This window comes from Rhinoraja longicauda, chromosome 22 (assembly GCF_053455715.1).
Source record: "Rhinoraja longicauda isolate Sanriku21f chromosome 22, sRhiLon1.1, whole genome shotgun sequence".
Taxonomy (NCBI): Eukaryota; Metazoa; Chordata; class Chondrichthyes; order Rajiformes; family Arhynchobatidae; genus Rhinoraja; species Rhinoraja longicauda.
The window spans coordinates 38,166,837-38,186,534 of record NC_135974.1 but is presented as its reverse complement, the minus strand read 5'-3'; the positions used below and the strand labels follow the sequence as shown (position 1 = coordinate 38,186,534).

The 19,698-nt window shown below is 43.0% G+C and overlaps 1 protein-coding gene across 9 annotated transcripts in view; it reads right to left on the bottom strand.

Moving 5' to 3' along the window:
• dlgap4b (discs, large (Drosophila) homolog-associated protein 4b) overlaps nucleotides 1–19,698 on the bottom strand; it is a 306,821-nt gene that overhangs the window by 93,257 nt on the left and 193,866 nt on the right. For all 9 annotated transcript variants that reach the window (XM_078419201.1, XM_078419195.1, XM_078419193.1 and 6 more), the window contains 2 exons: nucleotides 7,472–7,619; nucleotides 6,008–6,248 (listed from right to left, as the gene is read on the bottom strand). In XM_078419201.1, coding sequence (XP_078275327.1) covers nucleotides 6,008–6,248; nucleotides 7,472–7,619 — 389 coding nt within the window. The remainder of the gene's footprint in view (nucleotides 1–6,007; nucleotides 6,249–7,471; nucleotides 7,620–19,698) is intronic.

Sequence of the window (19,698 nt, the reverse complement as noted above, 5' to 3'; positions counted from 1 at the left end):
AGAAGGTCAGGCAGCATCTCAAGTGAACAAGGATGGGTAATGTTTCGGGGCAGGTTCACTCAGAAGGCATTTTCCAAAGTACTGTCAGGCGTCTATTGGCCACGTTTGCATTCTTCTTACATTTCTAAAGTTTAACAGAAGATGTTTATTGAGGTTATGATTAAATCATACTTGGCAAGGAGGTTTAAGGTGTGGACATAATCAGAATGAAGTAAGAAGACAGCTCATTGACACTGGGAACTGCCTGAGATTGTGACTAACATCCACTCCTGCAACATCCTCTGGCACTCGGTTATGTGTGTCACTGCAGAACAGCAGATTTATGCAGCGGCAATCAGATCACACCAAGCAATACAGACAACAAAAATTAACCTAACTATAGAAATTATTTGGATGACTAAATAAAAGGACCTAGACATTAACAAGATCATGATTGTTGTCAACAGGGCAGTAATTTCCTTGTTTATGTTGGACTCCATTCAGTTGTGATTTGATCTCCCATCACACTGGTCAAAACTGGCAGCAGATGGATCAGGACTGGAGACAGACTAACCAGGTGAGTCTGTCTAATGTTCTGTTTGTGGGCCAGGACAGTAATGTTGTTCCATCTCTGCTAGAGAAAGCCGGACACCTTTGTGCCATCATTTCTCCTTCTTCTGACTTCATCTCTTCTTCAGTTCTGGTTTTCCATTACTACGATTGTTGCCATCATCGTTCCGGCAATGAGGTCCCATCTCAAACTCCTTCCTCCCCAGTATCCACGCTCAGCCAGGAAGCAGCTCCAGCAGGGAGATCAGCCCGACTACAATCGACTACAATCTCCACCTGACCGCTGCTGAGATCGGCCACTGCCGAGTCAGCATGGATTTACGAAGAGGAAATCATGCTTGACTAATCTTCTGGAATTTTTTGAGGATGTAACTAGGAAAATGGACAAGGGAAAGCCAGTGGATGTAGTGTACCTGGACTTTCAGAAAGCCTTTGATAAGGTCCCACATAGGAGATTAATGGGCAAGATTTGAGCACATGGTATTGGGGTAGTGTGCTGACATGGATAGAAAATTGGTTGGCAGACAGGAAACAAAGAGTAGGGATTAACGGGTTCCTTTCAGAATGGCAGGCAGTGACTAGTGGGGTACCGCAAGGCTCTGTGCTGGAACTGCAGCTATTTACAATATACATTAATAACTTAGATGAAGAGATTAAAAGTACCATTAGCAAATTTGCCAATGACACAAAGCTGGGTGGCAGTTTGAACTGTGAGGAGGGTGCTATGAGGATGCAGGGTGACTTGGACAGGTTATGTGAGTGGGCGGATGCATGGCAGATGCAGTTTAATGTGGATAAGTGTGAGGTTATCCATTTTGTTGGCAAGAACAGGAAGGCAGATTATTATCTGAATGGTGTCAAGTTAGGAAATGGGGAAGTACAAAGAGATCTGGGTGTCCTTGTTCATCGGTCACTTAAAGTTAGCATGCAGGTACAGCAGGCAGTGAAGAAAGCTAATGGCATGTTGGCCTTTATGACAAGAGGAGTTGAGTATAGGAGCAAAGAGGTCCTTCTGCAGTTGTACAGGACCCTAGTGAGACTGCACCTGGAGTACTGTGTGCAGTTTTGGACTCCAAATTTGAGAAAAGACATTCTTGCTATTGAGGGAGTCCAGCGTAGGTTCACTAGGTTAATTCCCGGAATGGCGGGACTGTCGTATGTTGAAAGACTGGAGCGAGAATAGGCTTGTATACACAAGAATTTAGAAGGATGACAGGGGATCTTATTGCAACATATAAGATTATTAAGGGATTGGACGCATTAGAGGCAGGAAACATGTTCCCAATGTTGGGGGAGTCCAGAACCAGGGGCCACAGTTTAAGAATAAGGGGTAGACCATTTAGAACGGAGATGAAGAAAAACTTTTTCAGTCAGAGTTGTAAATCTGTGGAATTCTCTGCCTCAGAAGGCAGTGGAGGCCAATTCTCTGAATGCTTCAAGAGAGAGTTAGATAGAGCTCTTAATGATAGCGGAGTCAGGGGTTATGGGGAGAAGGCAGGAACGGGGTACTGATTGTGAATGATCAGCCATGATCACATTGAATGGTGGTGCTGGCTCGAAGGGCCAAATGGCCTAGTCCTGCACCTATTGTCTATTGTCTAACATGACATTTTCTCTTCCTTTTTAGTTTCAGCCAGGCATGGTGGGGCAGCGGTGGAACTGTTGCCTTACAGCAGCTTGCAGATGTGCAGGGATCGCAGGTCGGTGCGAACTCGGTGGGCCAAAGGGCCTATTTCCACGCTGTTTCTCTAATCTGAACTAAATTAAACTCAGAGCACCCTGCCCATGCACCATGCAATATTCACAGGCGCTTGTCATGTATCTTGCGCAGCTGTAAAGACACATACTGGTTGGAACAGTTTCTGAAGCTCAGATGGTAGAGAGTATCATAGCAATCATCATTGACTGATGTGTGGCGGCGTGATCACTGAAGTGCTTTGGTAGAGGCAGAATTATGTGATTTAACCCCTGTAACCAGTCCAACCAGACTTGCCAAGTCTGGGTTAAAGTAGCCAGACTCACCTTTGCCTGACATTGTCACTCACTTACGTTCCAAACTGAAAGAGAATCTGTTTTGATCCTTTAACTACAATTTGTACCTCTTCCATTGGAACTCACATGAAGCAGCTTAATCAACACAGGAGCATAGCACAAGATTCATACTACTAATAAACATATATGCACAGAATTAATATCATCTGTTAAAATGTCCTATATCAAGCTGATGGACTCTTAAACATACAGAAATATTCAAGTTACAAATCTGAAAAATACGGCAAACACTTAGATGCTTCAGTCTGTCAATGACTGGTTTCATATTCTGAGAGAACATTAAACATCTGGCGTGGGGAACTGTTCCTCAACAATCCCTGTCCAATACACCAAGAATAAGGGATTCCTCGGTGTTATTGTGCTTAAGAATATCAGTAATCAGATTAAGATCTTTCTAAACTAATAGATATTGAGTGTAATAGAAGTGATGGAAGCCTCTGTGAAAAACCTCCTTAGAAGCAATGCACGAGAATCACCGTAAATTAATTTGTGATATTTGATGTGGCGTTCTGGTTATTTTTAAGAGTTATTTCCTGTTCATGGTGGCATTTTGAAATGCAAATCCACCTAACACAAACTCCTTTATTATACAATGTTAAAATTCTTAGCTGTTGCTCATATTTAACTCTGAAATATGATCTCTGACTCAGAACTAAGATTACATTTTGACTTTCAATTACCAATCCATCCTGACGTGAACTAGTAAAGTGAGGCCAACATTTGCATCTATAATGAACGGTGAATTTCCCAACTCGGTTGTAAAGTGTTCGGCTGAAGGCCACTAAGTCAGCAGGAGGTGAGCAAGCTCTTGGATAGAATGCTCCAGGCAGTAGCTCTCTATTTGTCCAACGAGATCCCATTTGTGTCAGAGTTAGCAGAAACCCCACCGCCAATATGGTCTTCAGCCAAGGAACAGTTGTCGACACAATCTACTGCTGGCAGGAAGGGGAACCTGGTCACCCAATTATTGGATCCAGTATCATGAAAGGCAGCTCAGATGAATTCATAAAACTATTGGCAGGTAATCTCCCCTTGTCCAGGCTTGTTGGTCATGGTTAGTAGTTGGGATTCATCCAGCAATCACTTTTCCAGCAAATGTTTCATTTTTATGATCGTCAAGGTGAGGTTCATTAATACCAAAGATAATAGAGCAGAGGAAGATAGACCGCTCCGCCGAAATCACCGATACTGGTGTAGTACGCAAGGGAGCCATTTTAGTAGGCAAAACCTGCCGTCCGTTATGCCTCTCGCAGTGTAATCAGTGCTTTGGGGGCAACAGTATGTGTGATGATACCATTAAAATGCAGAATATATTTCATCTATCAATGAACAGATTTTTCTTTTTTTTCTTTTTAAATGTTTCTGCAAGTTTCTGCCGACTAAAATGGTGCCATGACATACTACGTTTTTTAGGGTCGAGTGGTCTATCTTGCTCTGTTCTATTATCTTTGATTAATACTGTGAATATTCAGACATTCGCTATCAACATTCTGTTCTGCAGATTCGAGGCCGAATAGATTTGCATTATTGCACATGCTGTTTGCATACTTCTCATGGTTAAGTTCCACTTACTCTGAGTTTATCCTTTAGGAACAATTCCATCTGGAACTCGATTCAAATATTTCTGTTTCATGGAGGGCTCTTGCAATCTCACAATAAAGGCCTTGGTTCTACTCGGCAGGTTTATACAGGTATTTTCCGATGCAGGGAAAGGGGTGGAGATTCACCTCTCGAGAGCACTTATGTTACCTGTTTACTGGTGGCTGGGCATTGTACCGTACCTCTAACCCTAACCCTAACCATTTGGTTCCAATTATTTTGATGGAGCCCAGTTCTGGAAGTAGCCGTCAATATGCACACATTACGGAATCAAATGTGGTTTATCAGATGCAACTGAGGATCAGTTCCACCCCACGCGTGTTGTGGGTGTTTATGTCCACTGCTGGCTGCAATATGACAGGATTATCACTTGCACATTACAGAAACTGTCTTGGCAAATCAGGCAGATTCTATCAAGGCTGTGGGAGCATCACTGCCCCATTGTTCTGTCACTGTGTAGTTTCATTACACAATTACCACATAGTTTTTGTTATTTTGTAAACATTTGGTCACATTTTTTTGGACAGCAAAAAGACAAACTAGTAATGACATCAAAATAATAGCCCAAGATGATGCATCCAGTGCTTTGCAGATCTCGGTGCAGGAAGGTCCCGTCCGATGGGCGATAACTTCATTCACCATCCATCGCTGTCACCTCCCCATCACCATTCACAGAGGCACGTGATGGGATATGTCATGACAACTTTTTGGTTTTTGCTATAACAAATAATACACAAATATATTGTACAATAGAAAAAGTAGCTTGCTCTGCTAAACAAATAGAATCCCACAAAGTAAGCATTCTAATGTTCCACATCTGAACAAAATATCAGTAAACATTGAAAAAAGATAGAATAACATCCATTATGCATCATATTTTAAGCAATGCCTTCAGGAGATCAAGAGAAAATAATATTTATAACATTTATTTCATAATTTAAAAAGAAATATACTTGTTTTAATGAAGATTGTGCTTTTTATATCACAGAATCAGTACATGTGAGAAGACAAATTATAGATTATTACAGTGTTGAACTTTGCAATGTAACACATCACCAACACCAACATTTTTCAAACATGTTAAAATCCAGTCCAAAGCTCAAGCCTTGTCAGTGTGTAAGAGTCTCTTCGATGCTGGATCAGATGAGAAACATAGGAGTACAAAGCAAGTCATCATGCACCACAGGTCCCTCAGTCTGTTACTTACATCCGTATAAAATGCACCTTAAAATTTTTGATTTCTTTTTAAAACCACATAATCAATCCTGCATTTTACCCATTTTCCTTCACTGACACATGCTTGAAGTGCAAGACTCATTTAAAAGATTCATGCATTAAATGACCATGGTTTTTCAAGGTCTATGTTTGCATTCTACATTCACCTCACACAATAAACTAAACAAATATCAACATCACTCTAAATCCACCAGCAGAGCAAATAACTTATTAACATTTACACTATTTTCAGATTCAACGGAAGAAACAAAAGCATTAAAAGCCATCAATGTTTTAATTAATTAATTTTAAATAATATCCATAAATGGAATAAATCATGATCACCCTGGGACATTTGCTTCCTGCCCAAGAGGGGGATCTAACTCAAATGGACATTTATTATTGTTGAAAGATCAGACCGTCTGACTGCTAGGATGCAAACAATATGCCAGGGACTGTCATCTCCAGCAGTTGGTATCTGATGCACCAAACGTTTCTGTGCTCAAAAGAGACATCAAATAATTTAGACAGCTCATCTTTGACCGTTTCCAAGAAGGACTATGTACTTAGTGGTAGTTAGAGTAGTACTTACTGGTGTTGGTTTGCATGGTTCTAACTGTGGTTGTTATAGGTGGGGGAGACACTGAGCGGACAGATACATTGTCATCATCCTGAGAGCAGCCAGCCTGGATCGCTCTGAGATAGCTGTGGCTTCTTGAGCGGAAACAGCCAGGAATGGGCAGGTCGAGGGCATCCACCGCCTGCAAATCCACCTCGTTGAAGACCGGCTCACAGATGTTCTCGTACTGATTGCTAAAATCCATTTCTTGCTCCTTTAAAGGAAACATAATGAAGTAAAATGAACATGAATTGAAAAATAAAACATTTACAAAGTCCATTTATTTGAAATCACTTTGGTAATTGTCAATTAGAGGAGATTTGGTAAAGTCACGATGATACCAGAGTTAAGTAACTTCACAGGCCCAAACAGGGTGTGACAAAGATATGGGTATTGATTGGAGAAAGGGAGTACAGTATCAAGAGGGTCCATGAATAGCTTGGCCAAAGAGATGCATTTTAAAGAGTGTGTTAAGGGAGTGCAGCAAAGTGGGAAGGTTTTCAGAGATTATAGAAGGGTTCCTTGGTATGGAGCCTTTGATGTTCTAAGCATGGATTCCATTAATAGATTAAAGGTCACGCGTTGGAAGAGTGAGTTTGTGAAGCAGCAGGTTGCAGCACTGGTGGAGGGGAGAGAGATAGAAGGCATTCAGCACATGGAAGAGTTTCCTGAAATAACTGTGGCGCAAAGTGGCAAATAGATCAACACCAGTGTTGATCACCTGCAATAATCTTCATTTAGAATCTCAGAGAGAATGCCAACACGCCAGGAGCTTATTCGAATTCTACCTCCAGGAAGGGCAAGAGCCAAGAGTCAGTGTCGTCACCCACAAGATCCCTACTAACTGCGATTTGTGACTTTAGTCAGACCACAAAAGAACTACAGAGCATTGAGGGGTTTAGGGGAATGAGCATGCATCCAGGAAGAGACCATTATCCAAGGACTTGGCATGGGAGGAAGGGCAGCAAGGAATGTGATGGTTTAAAAAGTCCTGACTTTAAAAAATGTCAATCTGGAGAATCTGGATGAGAGAACAAATGTGTGTGCCTGTCTCTTTTTGTTGAAATCACAGCCTTTCCCAGCAAGTCAGTGTGTGAATGAACGTGACTGGGACTTCTTGTGGCAGCAGGTCAGGGTACTGCTGGCAAATATATCAAATGAAGCAAAGACGTCTCAATTTCTTGTAGATTATTTGGACATTCCAGATTTGGAGTTAGGACAAAATGCAGTGTGTATTTAATGCCTGAAAGATGGGGAGATGCATAAGTGCTGCAATAACTGGTTTGGAAGCTCCAGGCAGTGACAGATTGAAATCACAAACTATCCAAACTTCTCTTTGCAACAATTGACTGAATGGGAACAATTGGAAAGTCAGCCCAGGAGATATTCTCAACGATCACACCACCTCCTACTGTTTACCTTCAGGGGGACACACACCTGGTTAATAGGGTTGGATTTGAGGGTGTCTGTGCTTCCCATGTCATCTTCATTCCACCCATGGAAGTTGGTCGAGTTCAGATCCACCGTATCCAGGCATTCAAGACTCCTGTGGATAGACTCACTGACCGATGCTAGGTAGCTTTGGCTGTACAAAGTAAAGTATTGAAGACAGTTCACTAAAAATAATTTGCATTTGTTTCGTTCTTGAACATCTATGAGAATGAAAAATATGAATTATCTGATAAAGAGCAGAGACAGAAACCTGCCCTTCAGTTACTGACCCCTGCGTGGAGCTGTGAACTTATGGGAATGACCGGACATCAGATTCTTGGAATGAACCTCAGGCCAATGCAGTGTGAATGGCTTGCAACCATAGGAGCTCATGTACCCCCCACCCACCCCCTCCCCCGCAACTATCGCCCCCCTCCCTCACCTCCTCCCACCTCATGTATTAGCGTTATATCGCAAGCACAGGTCACATCATCATCAGTGAATATTGAGCTGCAGAATCAACAAAACTCAAAGACATGATTATAAGTTCAGATCCTAACTTAAACACCATTGGGCACATCTCAACTTAACACAAAAAATACACAAAAGTGGGAGGTGGCAGGTGCATCATGCTTTGTGTTTCTCTGCTCATTCAGTAATGCACCATATTAGCTTCATTGGATATTAAATCTGTCGTGATTTATGGCAATCTTTAGTGTTTGAAATAAGTTACAAATCCCCGTGAGTTTCCAGTTAATGGAGTTGGCAATAAAATTTGTCAGGTGGAGAAAATAATATATCCAACACCAAATGAAATTAAGAGTTTATTTTGTGTAAGAAAGCAGAAACCAGACAAAAAACACTTACCGTAATAAAAGTCTCAGGTAAAACTAATGCAAATAGCCATTCCAGGGAAGGAATTAAATCAAGGGACACACTAGCTTTAATCAGTCAATCATTAGTTTTGTAAAACTAGTCTGGACTGAGATACATATGAGGCAAAGATAGCTTTCATGAAATGGAAATCAACAGTAATCAACAATGGAAGCTGAAACCACAGCATTATAACAGAATTGACTTGAACATCAGGCAGCATCTGTGAAGGGAAAATGAGGTTCATGTTTCAGGTGAATGATATTTCGTTATGTCATCCTATTTGATACTTTTTTCACGTTTAAATTTGTCATGATTTATGAAAATGCTTTGTACATTTTTAAAAATCAATTGTAAAGTTCTGTCAATTACTAGTTAATGGAATAATGAGTGAGACACTGTGTGACACTTTAAAACGACAGATTGAAATGGATTGAATGATCGGCTTGCACCCGGGAGACAAGACCTTCCCAGCCGTGACTCCAGAGGCCAGTGGTGTGGTTGGGAAGGGGGTCCACACACTGCACACTGACACATCAGTCCTGCTGTCATTGTGGTGTCCACACTGGCCCGTGGATTTGGGGCAGTGCTTGGCCAAGCCCACACAAAGAATCACTCCTGTACTCCTGGCGTTTTACCCATGCCTTGCACCACTGAGATGGAACCTGGACACATTTGTCAAGTTTCTTGACTGAAAGACACCAGCTTTTTCTGCTTTTATCCAATTCCGCTTGTTTTATAAAAAGCCGGTTTGTTGTTGAGAAGACAGCAGAAACGTCCACAGTGAAAATCAGCGTTTGTGCTCCTTGTCCTCCTCTCTGTTTCAGAACGTTTGGCTACCTACAGCAGGTGCCCAAGGACCAGAAAGGTACCAAGAGTGAGTTTCTGCAAAACCCTTGAAATCCACGGGATAGATGTCATGAACTGTGACCTCTCCCTAACCAACACCTCCAGAATCACACCTTAATGTCACTCACCTTGACCTCTGGCCTTTGTTCCAACCATCTGCCTATCAAACTCCCCACCCTCACCTGTATCACCTGCCAGGCTTTGTAATACCACTCCTCACTTCCAGCTCCCCCCTACAATCAGTCCGAAGAAGGATCCCGACCCAAAACGTCACCCATTCTTCAGAGATGCTGCCTGATCCGCTGAGTTACTTCAGCAATCTGTGAAACGTCACCTATCCATGTGCTCCAGAGATGCTGCCTGTCAATAGACAATAGACAATAGGTGCAGGAGGAGGCCATTCGGCCCTTCGAGCCAGCACCGCCATTCAATTTGATCATGGCTGATCATTCTCAATCAGTACCCCGTTCCTGCCTTCTCCCCATACCCCCTGACTCCGCTATCCTTAAGAGCTCTATCTAGCTCTCTCAGATGCATTCAGAGAATTGGCCTCCACTGCCTTCTGAGGCAGAGAATTCCACAGATTCACAACTCTCTGACTGAAAAAGTTTTTCCTCATCTCAGTTCTAAATGGCCTACCCCTTATTCTTAAAATGTGGCCCCTTGTTCTGGACTCCCCGAACATTGGGAACATGTTTCCTGCCTCTAACGTGTCCAACCCCTTAATAATCTGATATGTTTCGATAAGATCTCCTCTCATCCTTCTAAATTCCAGTGTATACAAGCCTAGTCGCTCCAGTCTTTCAACATATGACAGTCCCGCCATTCCGGGAATTAACCTAGTAAACCTACGCTGCACCCCCTCAATAGCAAGAATATCCTTCCTCAAATTTGGAGACCAAAACTGCACACAGTACTCCAGGTGCAGTCTCACTAGGGCCCTGTACAACTGCAGAAGGACCTCTTTGCTCCTATACTCAACTCCTCTTGTTATGAAGGCCAACATTCCATTGGCTTTCTTCACTGCCTGCTGTACCTGCATGCTTCCTTTCAGTGACTGATGCACTAGGACACCCAGATCTTGTTGTACGTCCCCTTTTCCTAACTTGACACCATTCAGATAATGCTCTGCCTTCCTATTCTGACCACCAAAGTGGATAACCTCACACTTATCCACATTAAACTGCATCTGCCATGTATCCGCCCACTCACACAACCTGTCCAAGTCACCCTGCAACCTCATAGCATCTGTCCCGCTGAGTTACTCCAGCACTCTGTGAAACGTCACCTATCCATGTTCTCCACAGATGCTGCCTGACCCACTGAGTTACTCCAGCACCCTGTGAAACAATACCTATCCATGTTCTCCAGAGATGCTGCCTGACCCGCTGAGACACTCCAGCACTCTGTGAAACATCACCTATCCATGTTCTCCAGAGATGCTGCCTGATCCGCTGAGTTACTCCAGCAATCTGTGAAACGTCACCTATCCATGTTCTCCAGAGATGCTGCCTGACCCGCTGAGTTATTCCAGCATTTTGTGTCTATCTTCATTTATAAATGAATGAAACAGTTCAGAGAGGAAGGAAAAAGTGCAAAAATTAACTACATGGAACAAATCTGCACTCCTTAAACCATTAGTTCACTAACATCTGACAGCTTTTCATGAAAAGACTGAAAGGTTTTCTGTCAATGTCAATGATCAGATTGTGAATGTAAGAAAGGCATTGTTGATGGAACTGGAGGGACTAGTTTTAGGTAATCAATGAAAGTCTTTATTTTCATCTCCATTGTTAATCCTGCCTTCTATTGTCCCAGTACTGAAGATGAAATCATGAAGACTTTGATAAGAAACTAATGTCATATGTGTGTGTGCTTATCTACCTGACCAGCTGGTCAGAAGATCTGAGAGAATGAATCTAATGGATGAGCTGCATGGAATTACAGGAGAATAAAATGAGTTGCTTTAAAATATTGCTATAATCTAAGTATTGTGAGGAACTTATTTAGCTAAAGGGATTGAGCCTTCAGTATGCTCGCTGAGGCTTAAACTGTGGGAGTCCAAGACTGAGAGGCAGATGTGCCACACCTGCCCATGGCTGGATGGCAGTGCCTGGTCTTGCTGAGACCCACCAGCGTCACTCGGATCCTGGCTTTAGACCACAAACAACCCCCCAGATCCCAGACCCACAGAGGCAGTGTGGAAAGTAGCTATTTTTACATTATTTTACTTTGCTTTTTAATCATTTTTTAATTTTATGTAATTAAAATTAAATTTTCAAATGTTTAAAGTAATTTTTTGGACTTTTAAAGTTATAAATATTTAGTAGGAGTCTTTTAAATGTCCTGAATATTAGCGACATGTAAAAATCATTAAAGTTCCTCGACCCACTATTGCCTCAATAGAAATACACACAAAATGCTAGAGTAACTCAGCGGGACAGGCAGCATCTCTGGAGAAAAGGAATGGGTGACATTTCGGGTCGAGACCCTTCTTCAGCCTCAGTGGAAGCCTCCCACATGCCGGGGGTTCAACACTTTCGCCACATCGTCCGGACACGTGTAATCACTGTTTGGACCTTACTGTCTGTCGGGGCTGTTTGGTCCAGCAGGTTTCAGATCCTGATTGGGTTCAGGTTAGTGCGGAGAGCTGAGCATTGAGTCCAAGCTGTGTGGCAGGTGCATGTAATCAGATCCAAAGCTGCAGCCTTCCAATCACTGTTCCCCGTGTCATATCATCATATCATATCATATATATACAGCCGGAAACAGGCCTTTTCGGCCCACCAAGTCCGTGCCGCCCAGTGATCCCCGCACATTAACACTATCCTACACCCACTAGGGACAATTTTTACATTTTACCCAGCCAATTACACTAATCTTGTTCATGGTGAAGCATTATTTCTGTTTTTGAGTGTGTCAATACATATCTCAGAAAGAGCATCATGGTCACTTGTAACATCATTAAAACAAAGCTCCTTTGAGAGTTTAGAGTGGAGGTGTCAGGGGACGTGCACCACAACTCCTTACACTGCCTCGTCAGGCAAGGTCCATCATTGTGCTGCAGAAACAGATGGGAACCTCCACCTTGGACTGGGACGAGGTCAGAGATTTATGAGGAACAATAGTCAATAGTCGTTTATTTGTCACATACACATAAATGTGTAGTGAAATGAAAAATTACCCGCAGTTCAACAATAAGACCAATAAGAATAATCAATAAAAATGCAATAACACATACAATCATAAACTAACACCAAACAAAAGAAACATCCATCACAGTGAGTCTCCTCCAGTCACCTCCTCACTGTGATGGAAGGCCACAATGTCTTTTTCTCTTCCCCTGCCGTCTTCTCCCGCGGTCAGACAGTTCCCACCCCTCCCCCCCCACCCCCCACCCCACCCCTCCCCCCCCCCACATAACACACAACCACAAACACTACACCATATTTAAACTACAATTCAGACAAAAACAACAAAAAACACAAAAGACAAACGGACTGCAGGCAAGTTGCAGCTGCCAGGGCAACGCTGGCTCCTCCTCCTCCTGTTGCCAGGAATTGAGGGTCTGAGTTGTAGGGAGTTGGCCAGGCTTGGACTATATTCCTTGGAGTGCAGGAGACTGAAGGGTGATCTTACAGGTGTATAACGTCATGAGAGGAATAGATAGGGCAAATACACAGAGTCTTTTACCCAAAGAAGGGGAATTGAGAAACAGAGGATATGGGTTTAAGGTGAGAGGGGAAAGGTTTAATAGGAACCTAAGGGGTACCTCTTTCACATAGAAGGTGGTGGGTGTATGGAACGAGCTGTCAGAGAAGGTAGTTGAGGCAGGGACTATAACAACATTTAAAAGGCATTTGGGAAGGTTCGTGGATAGGAAAAGTTTAGAGGGATTAGGGCCAAAAGTGGGCAGGTGCGACAGGTGTAGGTGGGGCATGTTGGAGGGCGTGGGAAGTTGGACTGAAGGGCCTGTATCCGTGCCGTGTGAATCTACGACTCTGTGGCTATGGCTGAACAGATTAAGCAGATGCTGGAAGCTCAAAATGTGAATCACAATTGTCATATTTGGTGGAAATATTTTCATGCTGGTTCTGAACGTACATATTTAAGATATATTCTGGAAAAATCTACATTTGCATTTTTGTTCAATTTAGAGGAATATTTTCAGTAATGTAACTTTTTTGACTCCATAAACAGCCCTGTCTGGAGATGGCTGATGTAAAGTCCCAAATGGGTCTAATTGTCAAAGAGAATAGTCATGAAACTTCGGTCTGTGCTAATGTTTAACCTTGTTCTGGAGTGAGTGCATGAGTGTCCCTCGGCTTGTGAAGGGATCCACAGGTCTGTGTTTGGTCCCTGTTATAGACGGGATCCACAGGTCTGTGTTTGGTCCCTGTTATAGACGGGATCCACAGGTCTGTGTTTGGTCCCTGTTATAGACGGGATCCACAGGTCTGTGTTTGGTCACTGTTATAGACGGGATCCACAGGTCTGTGTTGTGTTTGTGTTACAGACGGGATCCACAGGTCTGTGTTTGGTCCCTGTTATAGACGGGATCCACAGGTCTGTGTTTGGTCACTGTTATAGACGGGATCCACAGGTCTGTGTTTGGTCACTGTTATAGACGGGATCCACAGGTCTGTGTTGTGTTTGTGTTACAGACGGGATCCACAGGTCTGTGTTTGGTCCCTGTTATAGACGGGATCCACAGGTCTGTGTTTGGTCACTGTTATAGACGGGATCCACAGGTCTGTGTTGTTGTGTTTGTGTTACAGACGGGATCCACAGGTCTGTGTTGTCTCTTTCTGGAGAGTGACCAGAGAACATTGAGCCCTTGATGTGGAAACGTGGTGGCTGCTAAATCTCAACGTGCAGCAGAGACGAATCACAGAATCAACAACACCTCTCCACTCCCCAGCAACTACCAACGTTTCATGAAGAAAATGGTTAACGTGCCAACTCCATGACTACAGATATGCACACAGAGCTAGCAACAGGCTGCAAACAATATTTAAACTTGTGTCCTTACAACATAAATGACTCTTCATGTCTGGATCTGCAGAATTCAGTCACAAGCAAAGAAAAGTCACACAATTGTTTAACATAAAACATACTGGATAATTGGAAGACCTTTGATTTCTATACCATGACCCCTGGTGGTGAATTTAACTCAATGCATGAACATGCCGTCAAAGACAAGGCAACTTTTAACATATTGACAATATGAAGATGTAAAATAAATATGTAGTGATATGAATTAGTGACTTCAGGAGGGAAGGAAAAATAATTTAAAAACCCACTTCAAAACAATAGAAATCTTTCACTCGAATGAAGATTACAAACTTTGTCTGAAAACTTTGTTTAAAATTGAGGAAAATTGAGTAACCAGCACTTTTATTAATTCAATTGGGTGTGTCTGTGAAATGAAATATCTCCTCATGGCCCCAATCTGAATCCATGTCCTGTGGTCCAAGACTCCTCGGACAAGGAAACAACTTCCTTGATCTTAAGCTCTTAAAGAACTCATAAATCCAAAAGGAACTTTTACATTTATGATGAGATCACCCCTCGTTCTTCCAAATGCTGAGAATATTCCTGTCTACTCAATCTCACCTCCTCCAGCTATCCTGACATCATCAGAATCAATCTATGAATCTTTGTCAAACTTCCTTTCTGACAACTACATCCTTCCTTTGGTAAGGAGACTATACCTGTGAGAACACACAGACCAAGTCTTACCAAGGTCTGATACAGCTGAAAAAGGTCTTCCTAATTCCTGTGTACAAATCCTCTCATAATAAGCACCACCAAATCACATGCCCTTGTCATGATTAGTAAACCATTGCCTATTCAGATGAGCACATGGTCAATAAAACTGATAACTGTGGCCATTGACAGAGAGTGCATTGATCCACTGTCCATTTACACCTCCCATATGGAGTCAGTGTGATCAGCATCAGTCTCTATCAGTCTCACAGACCACCAACCTTGTGAGTGTGCATGTCATAGTGTGTTACACACTGGCAGGGATCATGTAATACCAGACTGTAACCCAGTTACTGGAGGTTTCAGAATGGGTGGTAAATTTGGTCTCAACCTATGTGAAATAGATAACTTTGGAAAAACGAAAGGAACAGGTGGCACATAAATATCTTGTTCAGCTCACAAAAGAAGCCTACTCAAATCAGTCAGCGAGATGTCAAACCATCAAAGTGAGTGCAACTTTTGCCAACTTTTAACACGGCAGTTATCTTCTGGAAAACCCAGTGAGAAATATAGAACTGATCAAATTTGTTGAGCTACAATTTCTTCAGTACTATTACCTGATGTGAAAAGCAATGAAGTGCCTTAGCCAAAGTGATGCCAAAGTACCTGGGACCACAAATTGGTGTCAGGATGTGGTGTGGGTACAATACATCTAAGGCGATTGTGCCATTAATCTCCATCTGCGCAGTGATTGCTTGAAAGCACTGGAGCTTGAACAGGAGAGCAGCCACACTGGGAGGCAGAATGTGGAGCGGGTCTCAGTTTGTGCAGAAATCACATCCTGAATCAATTCTAATTGGACCCAGAGGCAGTTGCTTTTATACCACATCCTGCATGCTTGTTCTAAGGCTCCAAACATCAATACTAACAAATTATTTTATATTTACTTACTTTAACATAACTAGATTTGCCAGGATGTTTCCAAGACATCTTATTTATAAAAATATGGCCTCAATTCCCCAGAAACCTGTTGGAAAATTGGGTTTTAGGAACAGTGTATTGATAATGGTCAGGAGAGATCAGGATCGAATCCGGGTCTCTGGCGCTGTGAGGAAGCAACTCTACCAACTGCCCCACTGCACCTCCCAGTGTGTAAGGACTTGAATATCATTGAATCATTTTACCATTTTGAAAACATTGGGATATAAAGCCACGTTGTGGAAATAGAGTGACGGTCCTGATCTTTGAAGATGGGGTCCACAATTCAGTAAGTCTGTGCCTCACTTACAACATAGGTAGCTAATGTTTTGGGTGTTAAAGTTGTCGCCCAATAACCATGTAATGTTAAGGTTGATCGTGATATCTGAAACATAATGTCAGGGTAAACTTTTGTTGCAGACTCACTTTGAATGGAGCAGGATTCTTTAAAGTGCCCTGTTCAGAGTGTGATCATTAATGTATCTCCAATTCTGCTAATGAGAATCAAGCATGATTGAAAACCTGTTAAGATAAAAATGAAAGCAAACCAAGCATTTATCCCATTAGCTGTCTGTTCTGCCAATATTTTACAGCCTGACAGGTTAATTTCATCACAGTTCAAAGTGTTTTTTGCCTCCCAGATACTGGTGCCTGCTCTGCCACCGATGAGCTGAGGGGCGGGGGCAAGGAGTGACGGGCAGTTGAATAAAGAAATCAAGTCCTGATCCATCAGGAAAAATACTGAAGATGGGAGATAATGAATTAACACTAAAAACTGCTGTTTCCTAAAAAGAAGGCAATTGAAGGGAGACATTATCAGTGCAAAATCATACAAAAATGGATGGGCTGGGAAGTAATTTGCATTCCTGACACCAAACCCCTGAAATAATCAGAGACCATTTCTTCATTCCAGATGCGCCAACTGTTCCCAAGTTTGTTTGGGCACCAGAGAAGTAATATATTCTTCACTGCATTTTTCACTGCATTCTTCACTGCATTTTTCACTGCATTCTTCACTGCATTCTTCGGTGCAGCTGCTGGGATATCACCTTAGCTCCTCTCCGTCTGGCCTGAACTCTGTCGCGGTAGGAAATAGCAGGTGGACAGAGGTGAAGATTTAAATAAATGTAACGCCCTCACTGAGGAAGACTGGTCCTCAACAGCACGAAGCAAACAAGGAGCCTGAAGAAGGGTCTTGACCCAAAACATCAGCTATTCCTTTCCTCCAGAGATGCTGTCTGACCCGCTGAGTTACTCCAGCATTTTGTGTCTATCTTCAGTTTAAATCAGCATCTGCAGTTCCTTCCAACAAAAGGAGCAATAGTACAGTGCCCAGCATCTTGCCCATGCCATGGATCCACACAGAAGCCCATGGCTTCATCCATCACCTGAGCAAGTCTTCCTCAACTCTAAGAGTCTGGGGAAGGGGGTGGAAGTTTAACGGTGGTCACTGCAATGATTTCCCAGCGCCTAGACTGTTCAGGGAATTCCAATATCATCACTTCTGAGGGGCTATTTAAACAGATACACATTGTGCGTGAATACCAGGCAGCGTGTCCTTTGTATGTTTCATGAACACAGGTCCCATCACCCCTGACCACTACATGGGGTACACAATGGACCAGCTGAGTTTCATCACCTGCTGATGAATGAATGACAGAAATGAAACCAGCTCAGTGAAAGTGAAATCATCCTCTAGGCAGATGCTGTTGGTAATTAGGGTCAGTGTAATTGAACCATTCCATCAATACCAGGACATTAGTGTCTATTAAAGTTAATGAGAAGTGTTCTTGGCTGTGCTCGGGGGCGCCCTCTGCAGCTTTCCAATGCCACTGCGCTGTACATCAGCAGTGTGACTGGGCTGAATATTGTCAACAAGCTGGACTGACCAAAAGCAGCCTTCTGTCGCATGGACCTTTGGCCCAGGTCTGGCCAGTGTGCAGGGCTTGCACAGACAAGGAACAGCCTTCTTTTAAAACACAGATTCATTCAAATGCATCTAGCATTACAAGAAATTTAGTTCAGTTTATTATTCAGTTTAGTCTAGTTTATTATTGCCATGTGTTCCCCAAGGTACAGTGAAAAGTTTTTTTGTTGCGTGCTAACCAGTCAGCAGAAAGACAATACATGATTACAGTCGAGCCATCCACAGTGGACAGATAGATACAGGATAATGGGAATACCGTTTAGTGCAAGGTAAAGTCCAGTAAAGTCCGATTAAAGATAGTCTGAGAGTTTCCAATGAGGTAGATAGTAGGCTAGGACCGCTCTCTAGTTGATGAGAGGACGGTCCAACTGTTATCAGGCAACTGAACCAAAGAAATTAGTCCACATCTTGGCTGCCAATGTGGCTCAGTTGGTCGCTCAATCACTCACCCTCCCACCCCTCAGACAGTGACCCTCCAATACCTCAGATAGTCCCTCACCTCTGACAGTCACCCTCCCCCCACCTCCCCACCCCTCACTGTCCCCTCACCCCCTTAGATAATGACCCTCCCCTCAGATAGTCCCTCACCTCTGACAGTCACCCCCCCCCCACCATCCCCTCACCCCCTTAGATAGTGACCCTCCCGTCAGATAGTCCCTCACCTTGAATAGTCACCCCCCCACCTCTCAGTCCTCTCACCTTCCCACCCCTTGGCCATCCAACATCTTAGTCCCTCAGCTTGCCCCAACCTCAGATAGTCAACCCCTCACCCCACACAGCTCAGTTAGTCCCCTCACCTCAGTTATTCTCCCCCACCACTCAGTGATGCTCCCTACCATTGTCTGCATTCCCTCCAGACACTGCCCGGCCCCCTGAGTTCCTCTAGCACTTTGTTTTTTACAACAGACTACGCAATGAACAATCCATCAATGGCTGAAAATTGCTCTTTGACATCCTGAGTTCAAAAAAGGTGCAATATAAATGCAAGTCCTTACATTGGGCAGCTAATATCAACATGGTTCCCATCTGTGCAGCGTGCGGGGTAATGTGGGAAGAAATATGCAAATATATCAAAAGAAAATAATGCTTCGCTAAATGCTTCCCTCCTGAAGTTCATAGGTTCTAGGAGCAGAATTAGTCCATTCGGCCAATCAAGTCTACTCCACCATTCAATCATGGCTGATCTATCTTTCCCTCTCAACCCCATTCTCCTGCCAGAACCACTGACACCCGTACTAATCAAATATACATTTCCATTAAATGATTTTTATCTGATAATATAAACTTTGACGTAAATCTATAATAGCTCACACAATAATGGAGAGTACACATCACTGATATAAGCCCCATACACAAAGCCCCACATCACTGATATAAGCCCCACACATGCACAGAATTTCAACTCCATCTGTTGACCACAATTGTTCAGCTTTGGCACAATATCCCATAAATGAATCAAGTTATGTTGGTCAGGTACAGAAATTGCAGCAAAGAGTGGCACATCCCTGTTGCCAATATCACGAAGGATGTACTGATGGCACTGAGCCTCAACCTTCACTCCTGGCTGCCATCAACAAAATATTCTACGAGTGTTCGATAGAAACCAATTTCAAGGCATCTCTTATTTTGCCCTTCAGGTTAGTTTGGATGGAGGAGTGAATACCAAGTTACATTTTATGTGCGTGTGTAGCTCATCATTGCACAGTGTTCATGAGGATCAGCATCCTCCCCACAGCACCAATTCTTATCCTCAGTTCACGTTTGACAAATGAATGTTTGTCCAGGAGACTGAGCTGCCCACCAATCCATTCTTTTCCCAAAATCATTGTTACCATTGCCCGAACGAAAAATACAATCTAACGCCGGCTGGAAAATGTCAACATTTTACATGTGAACA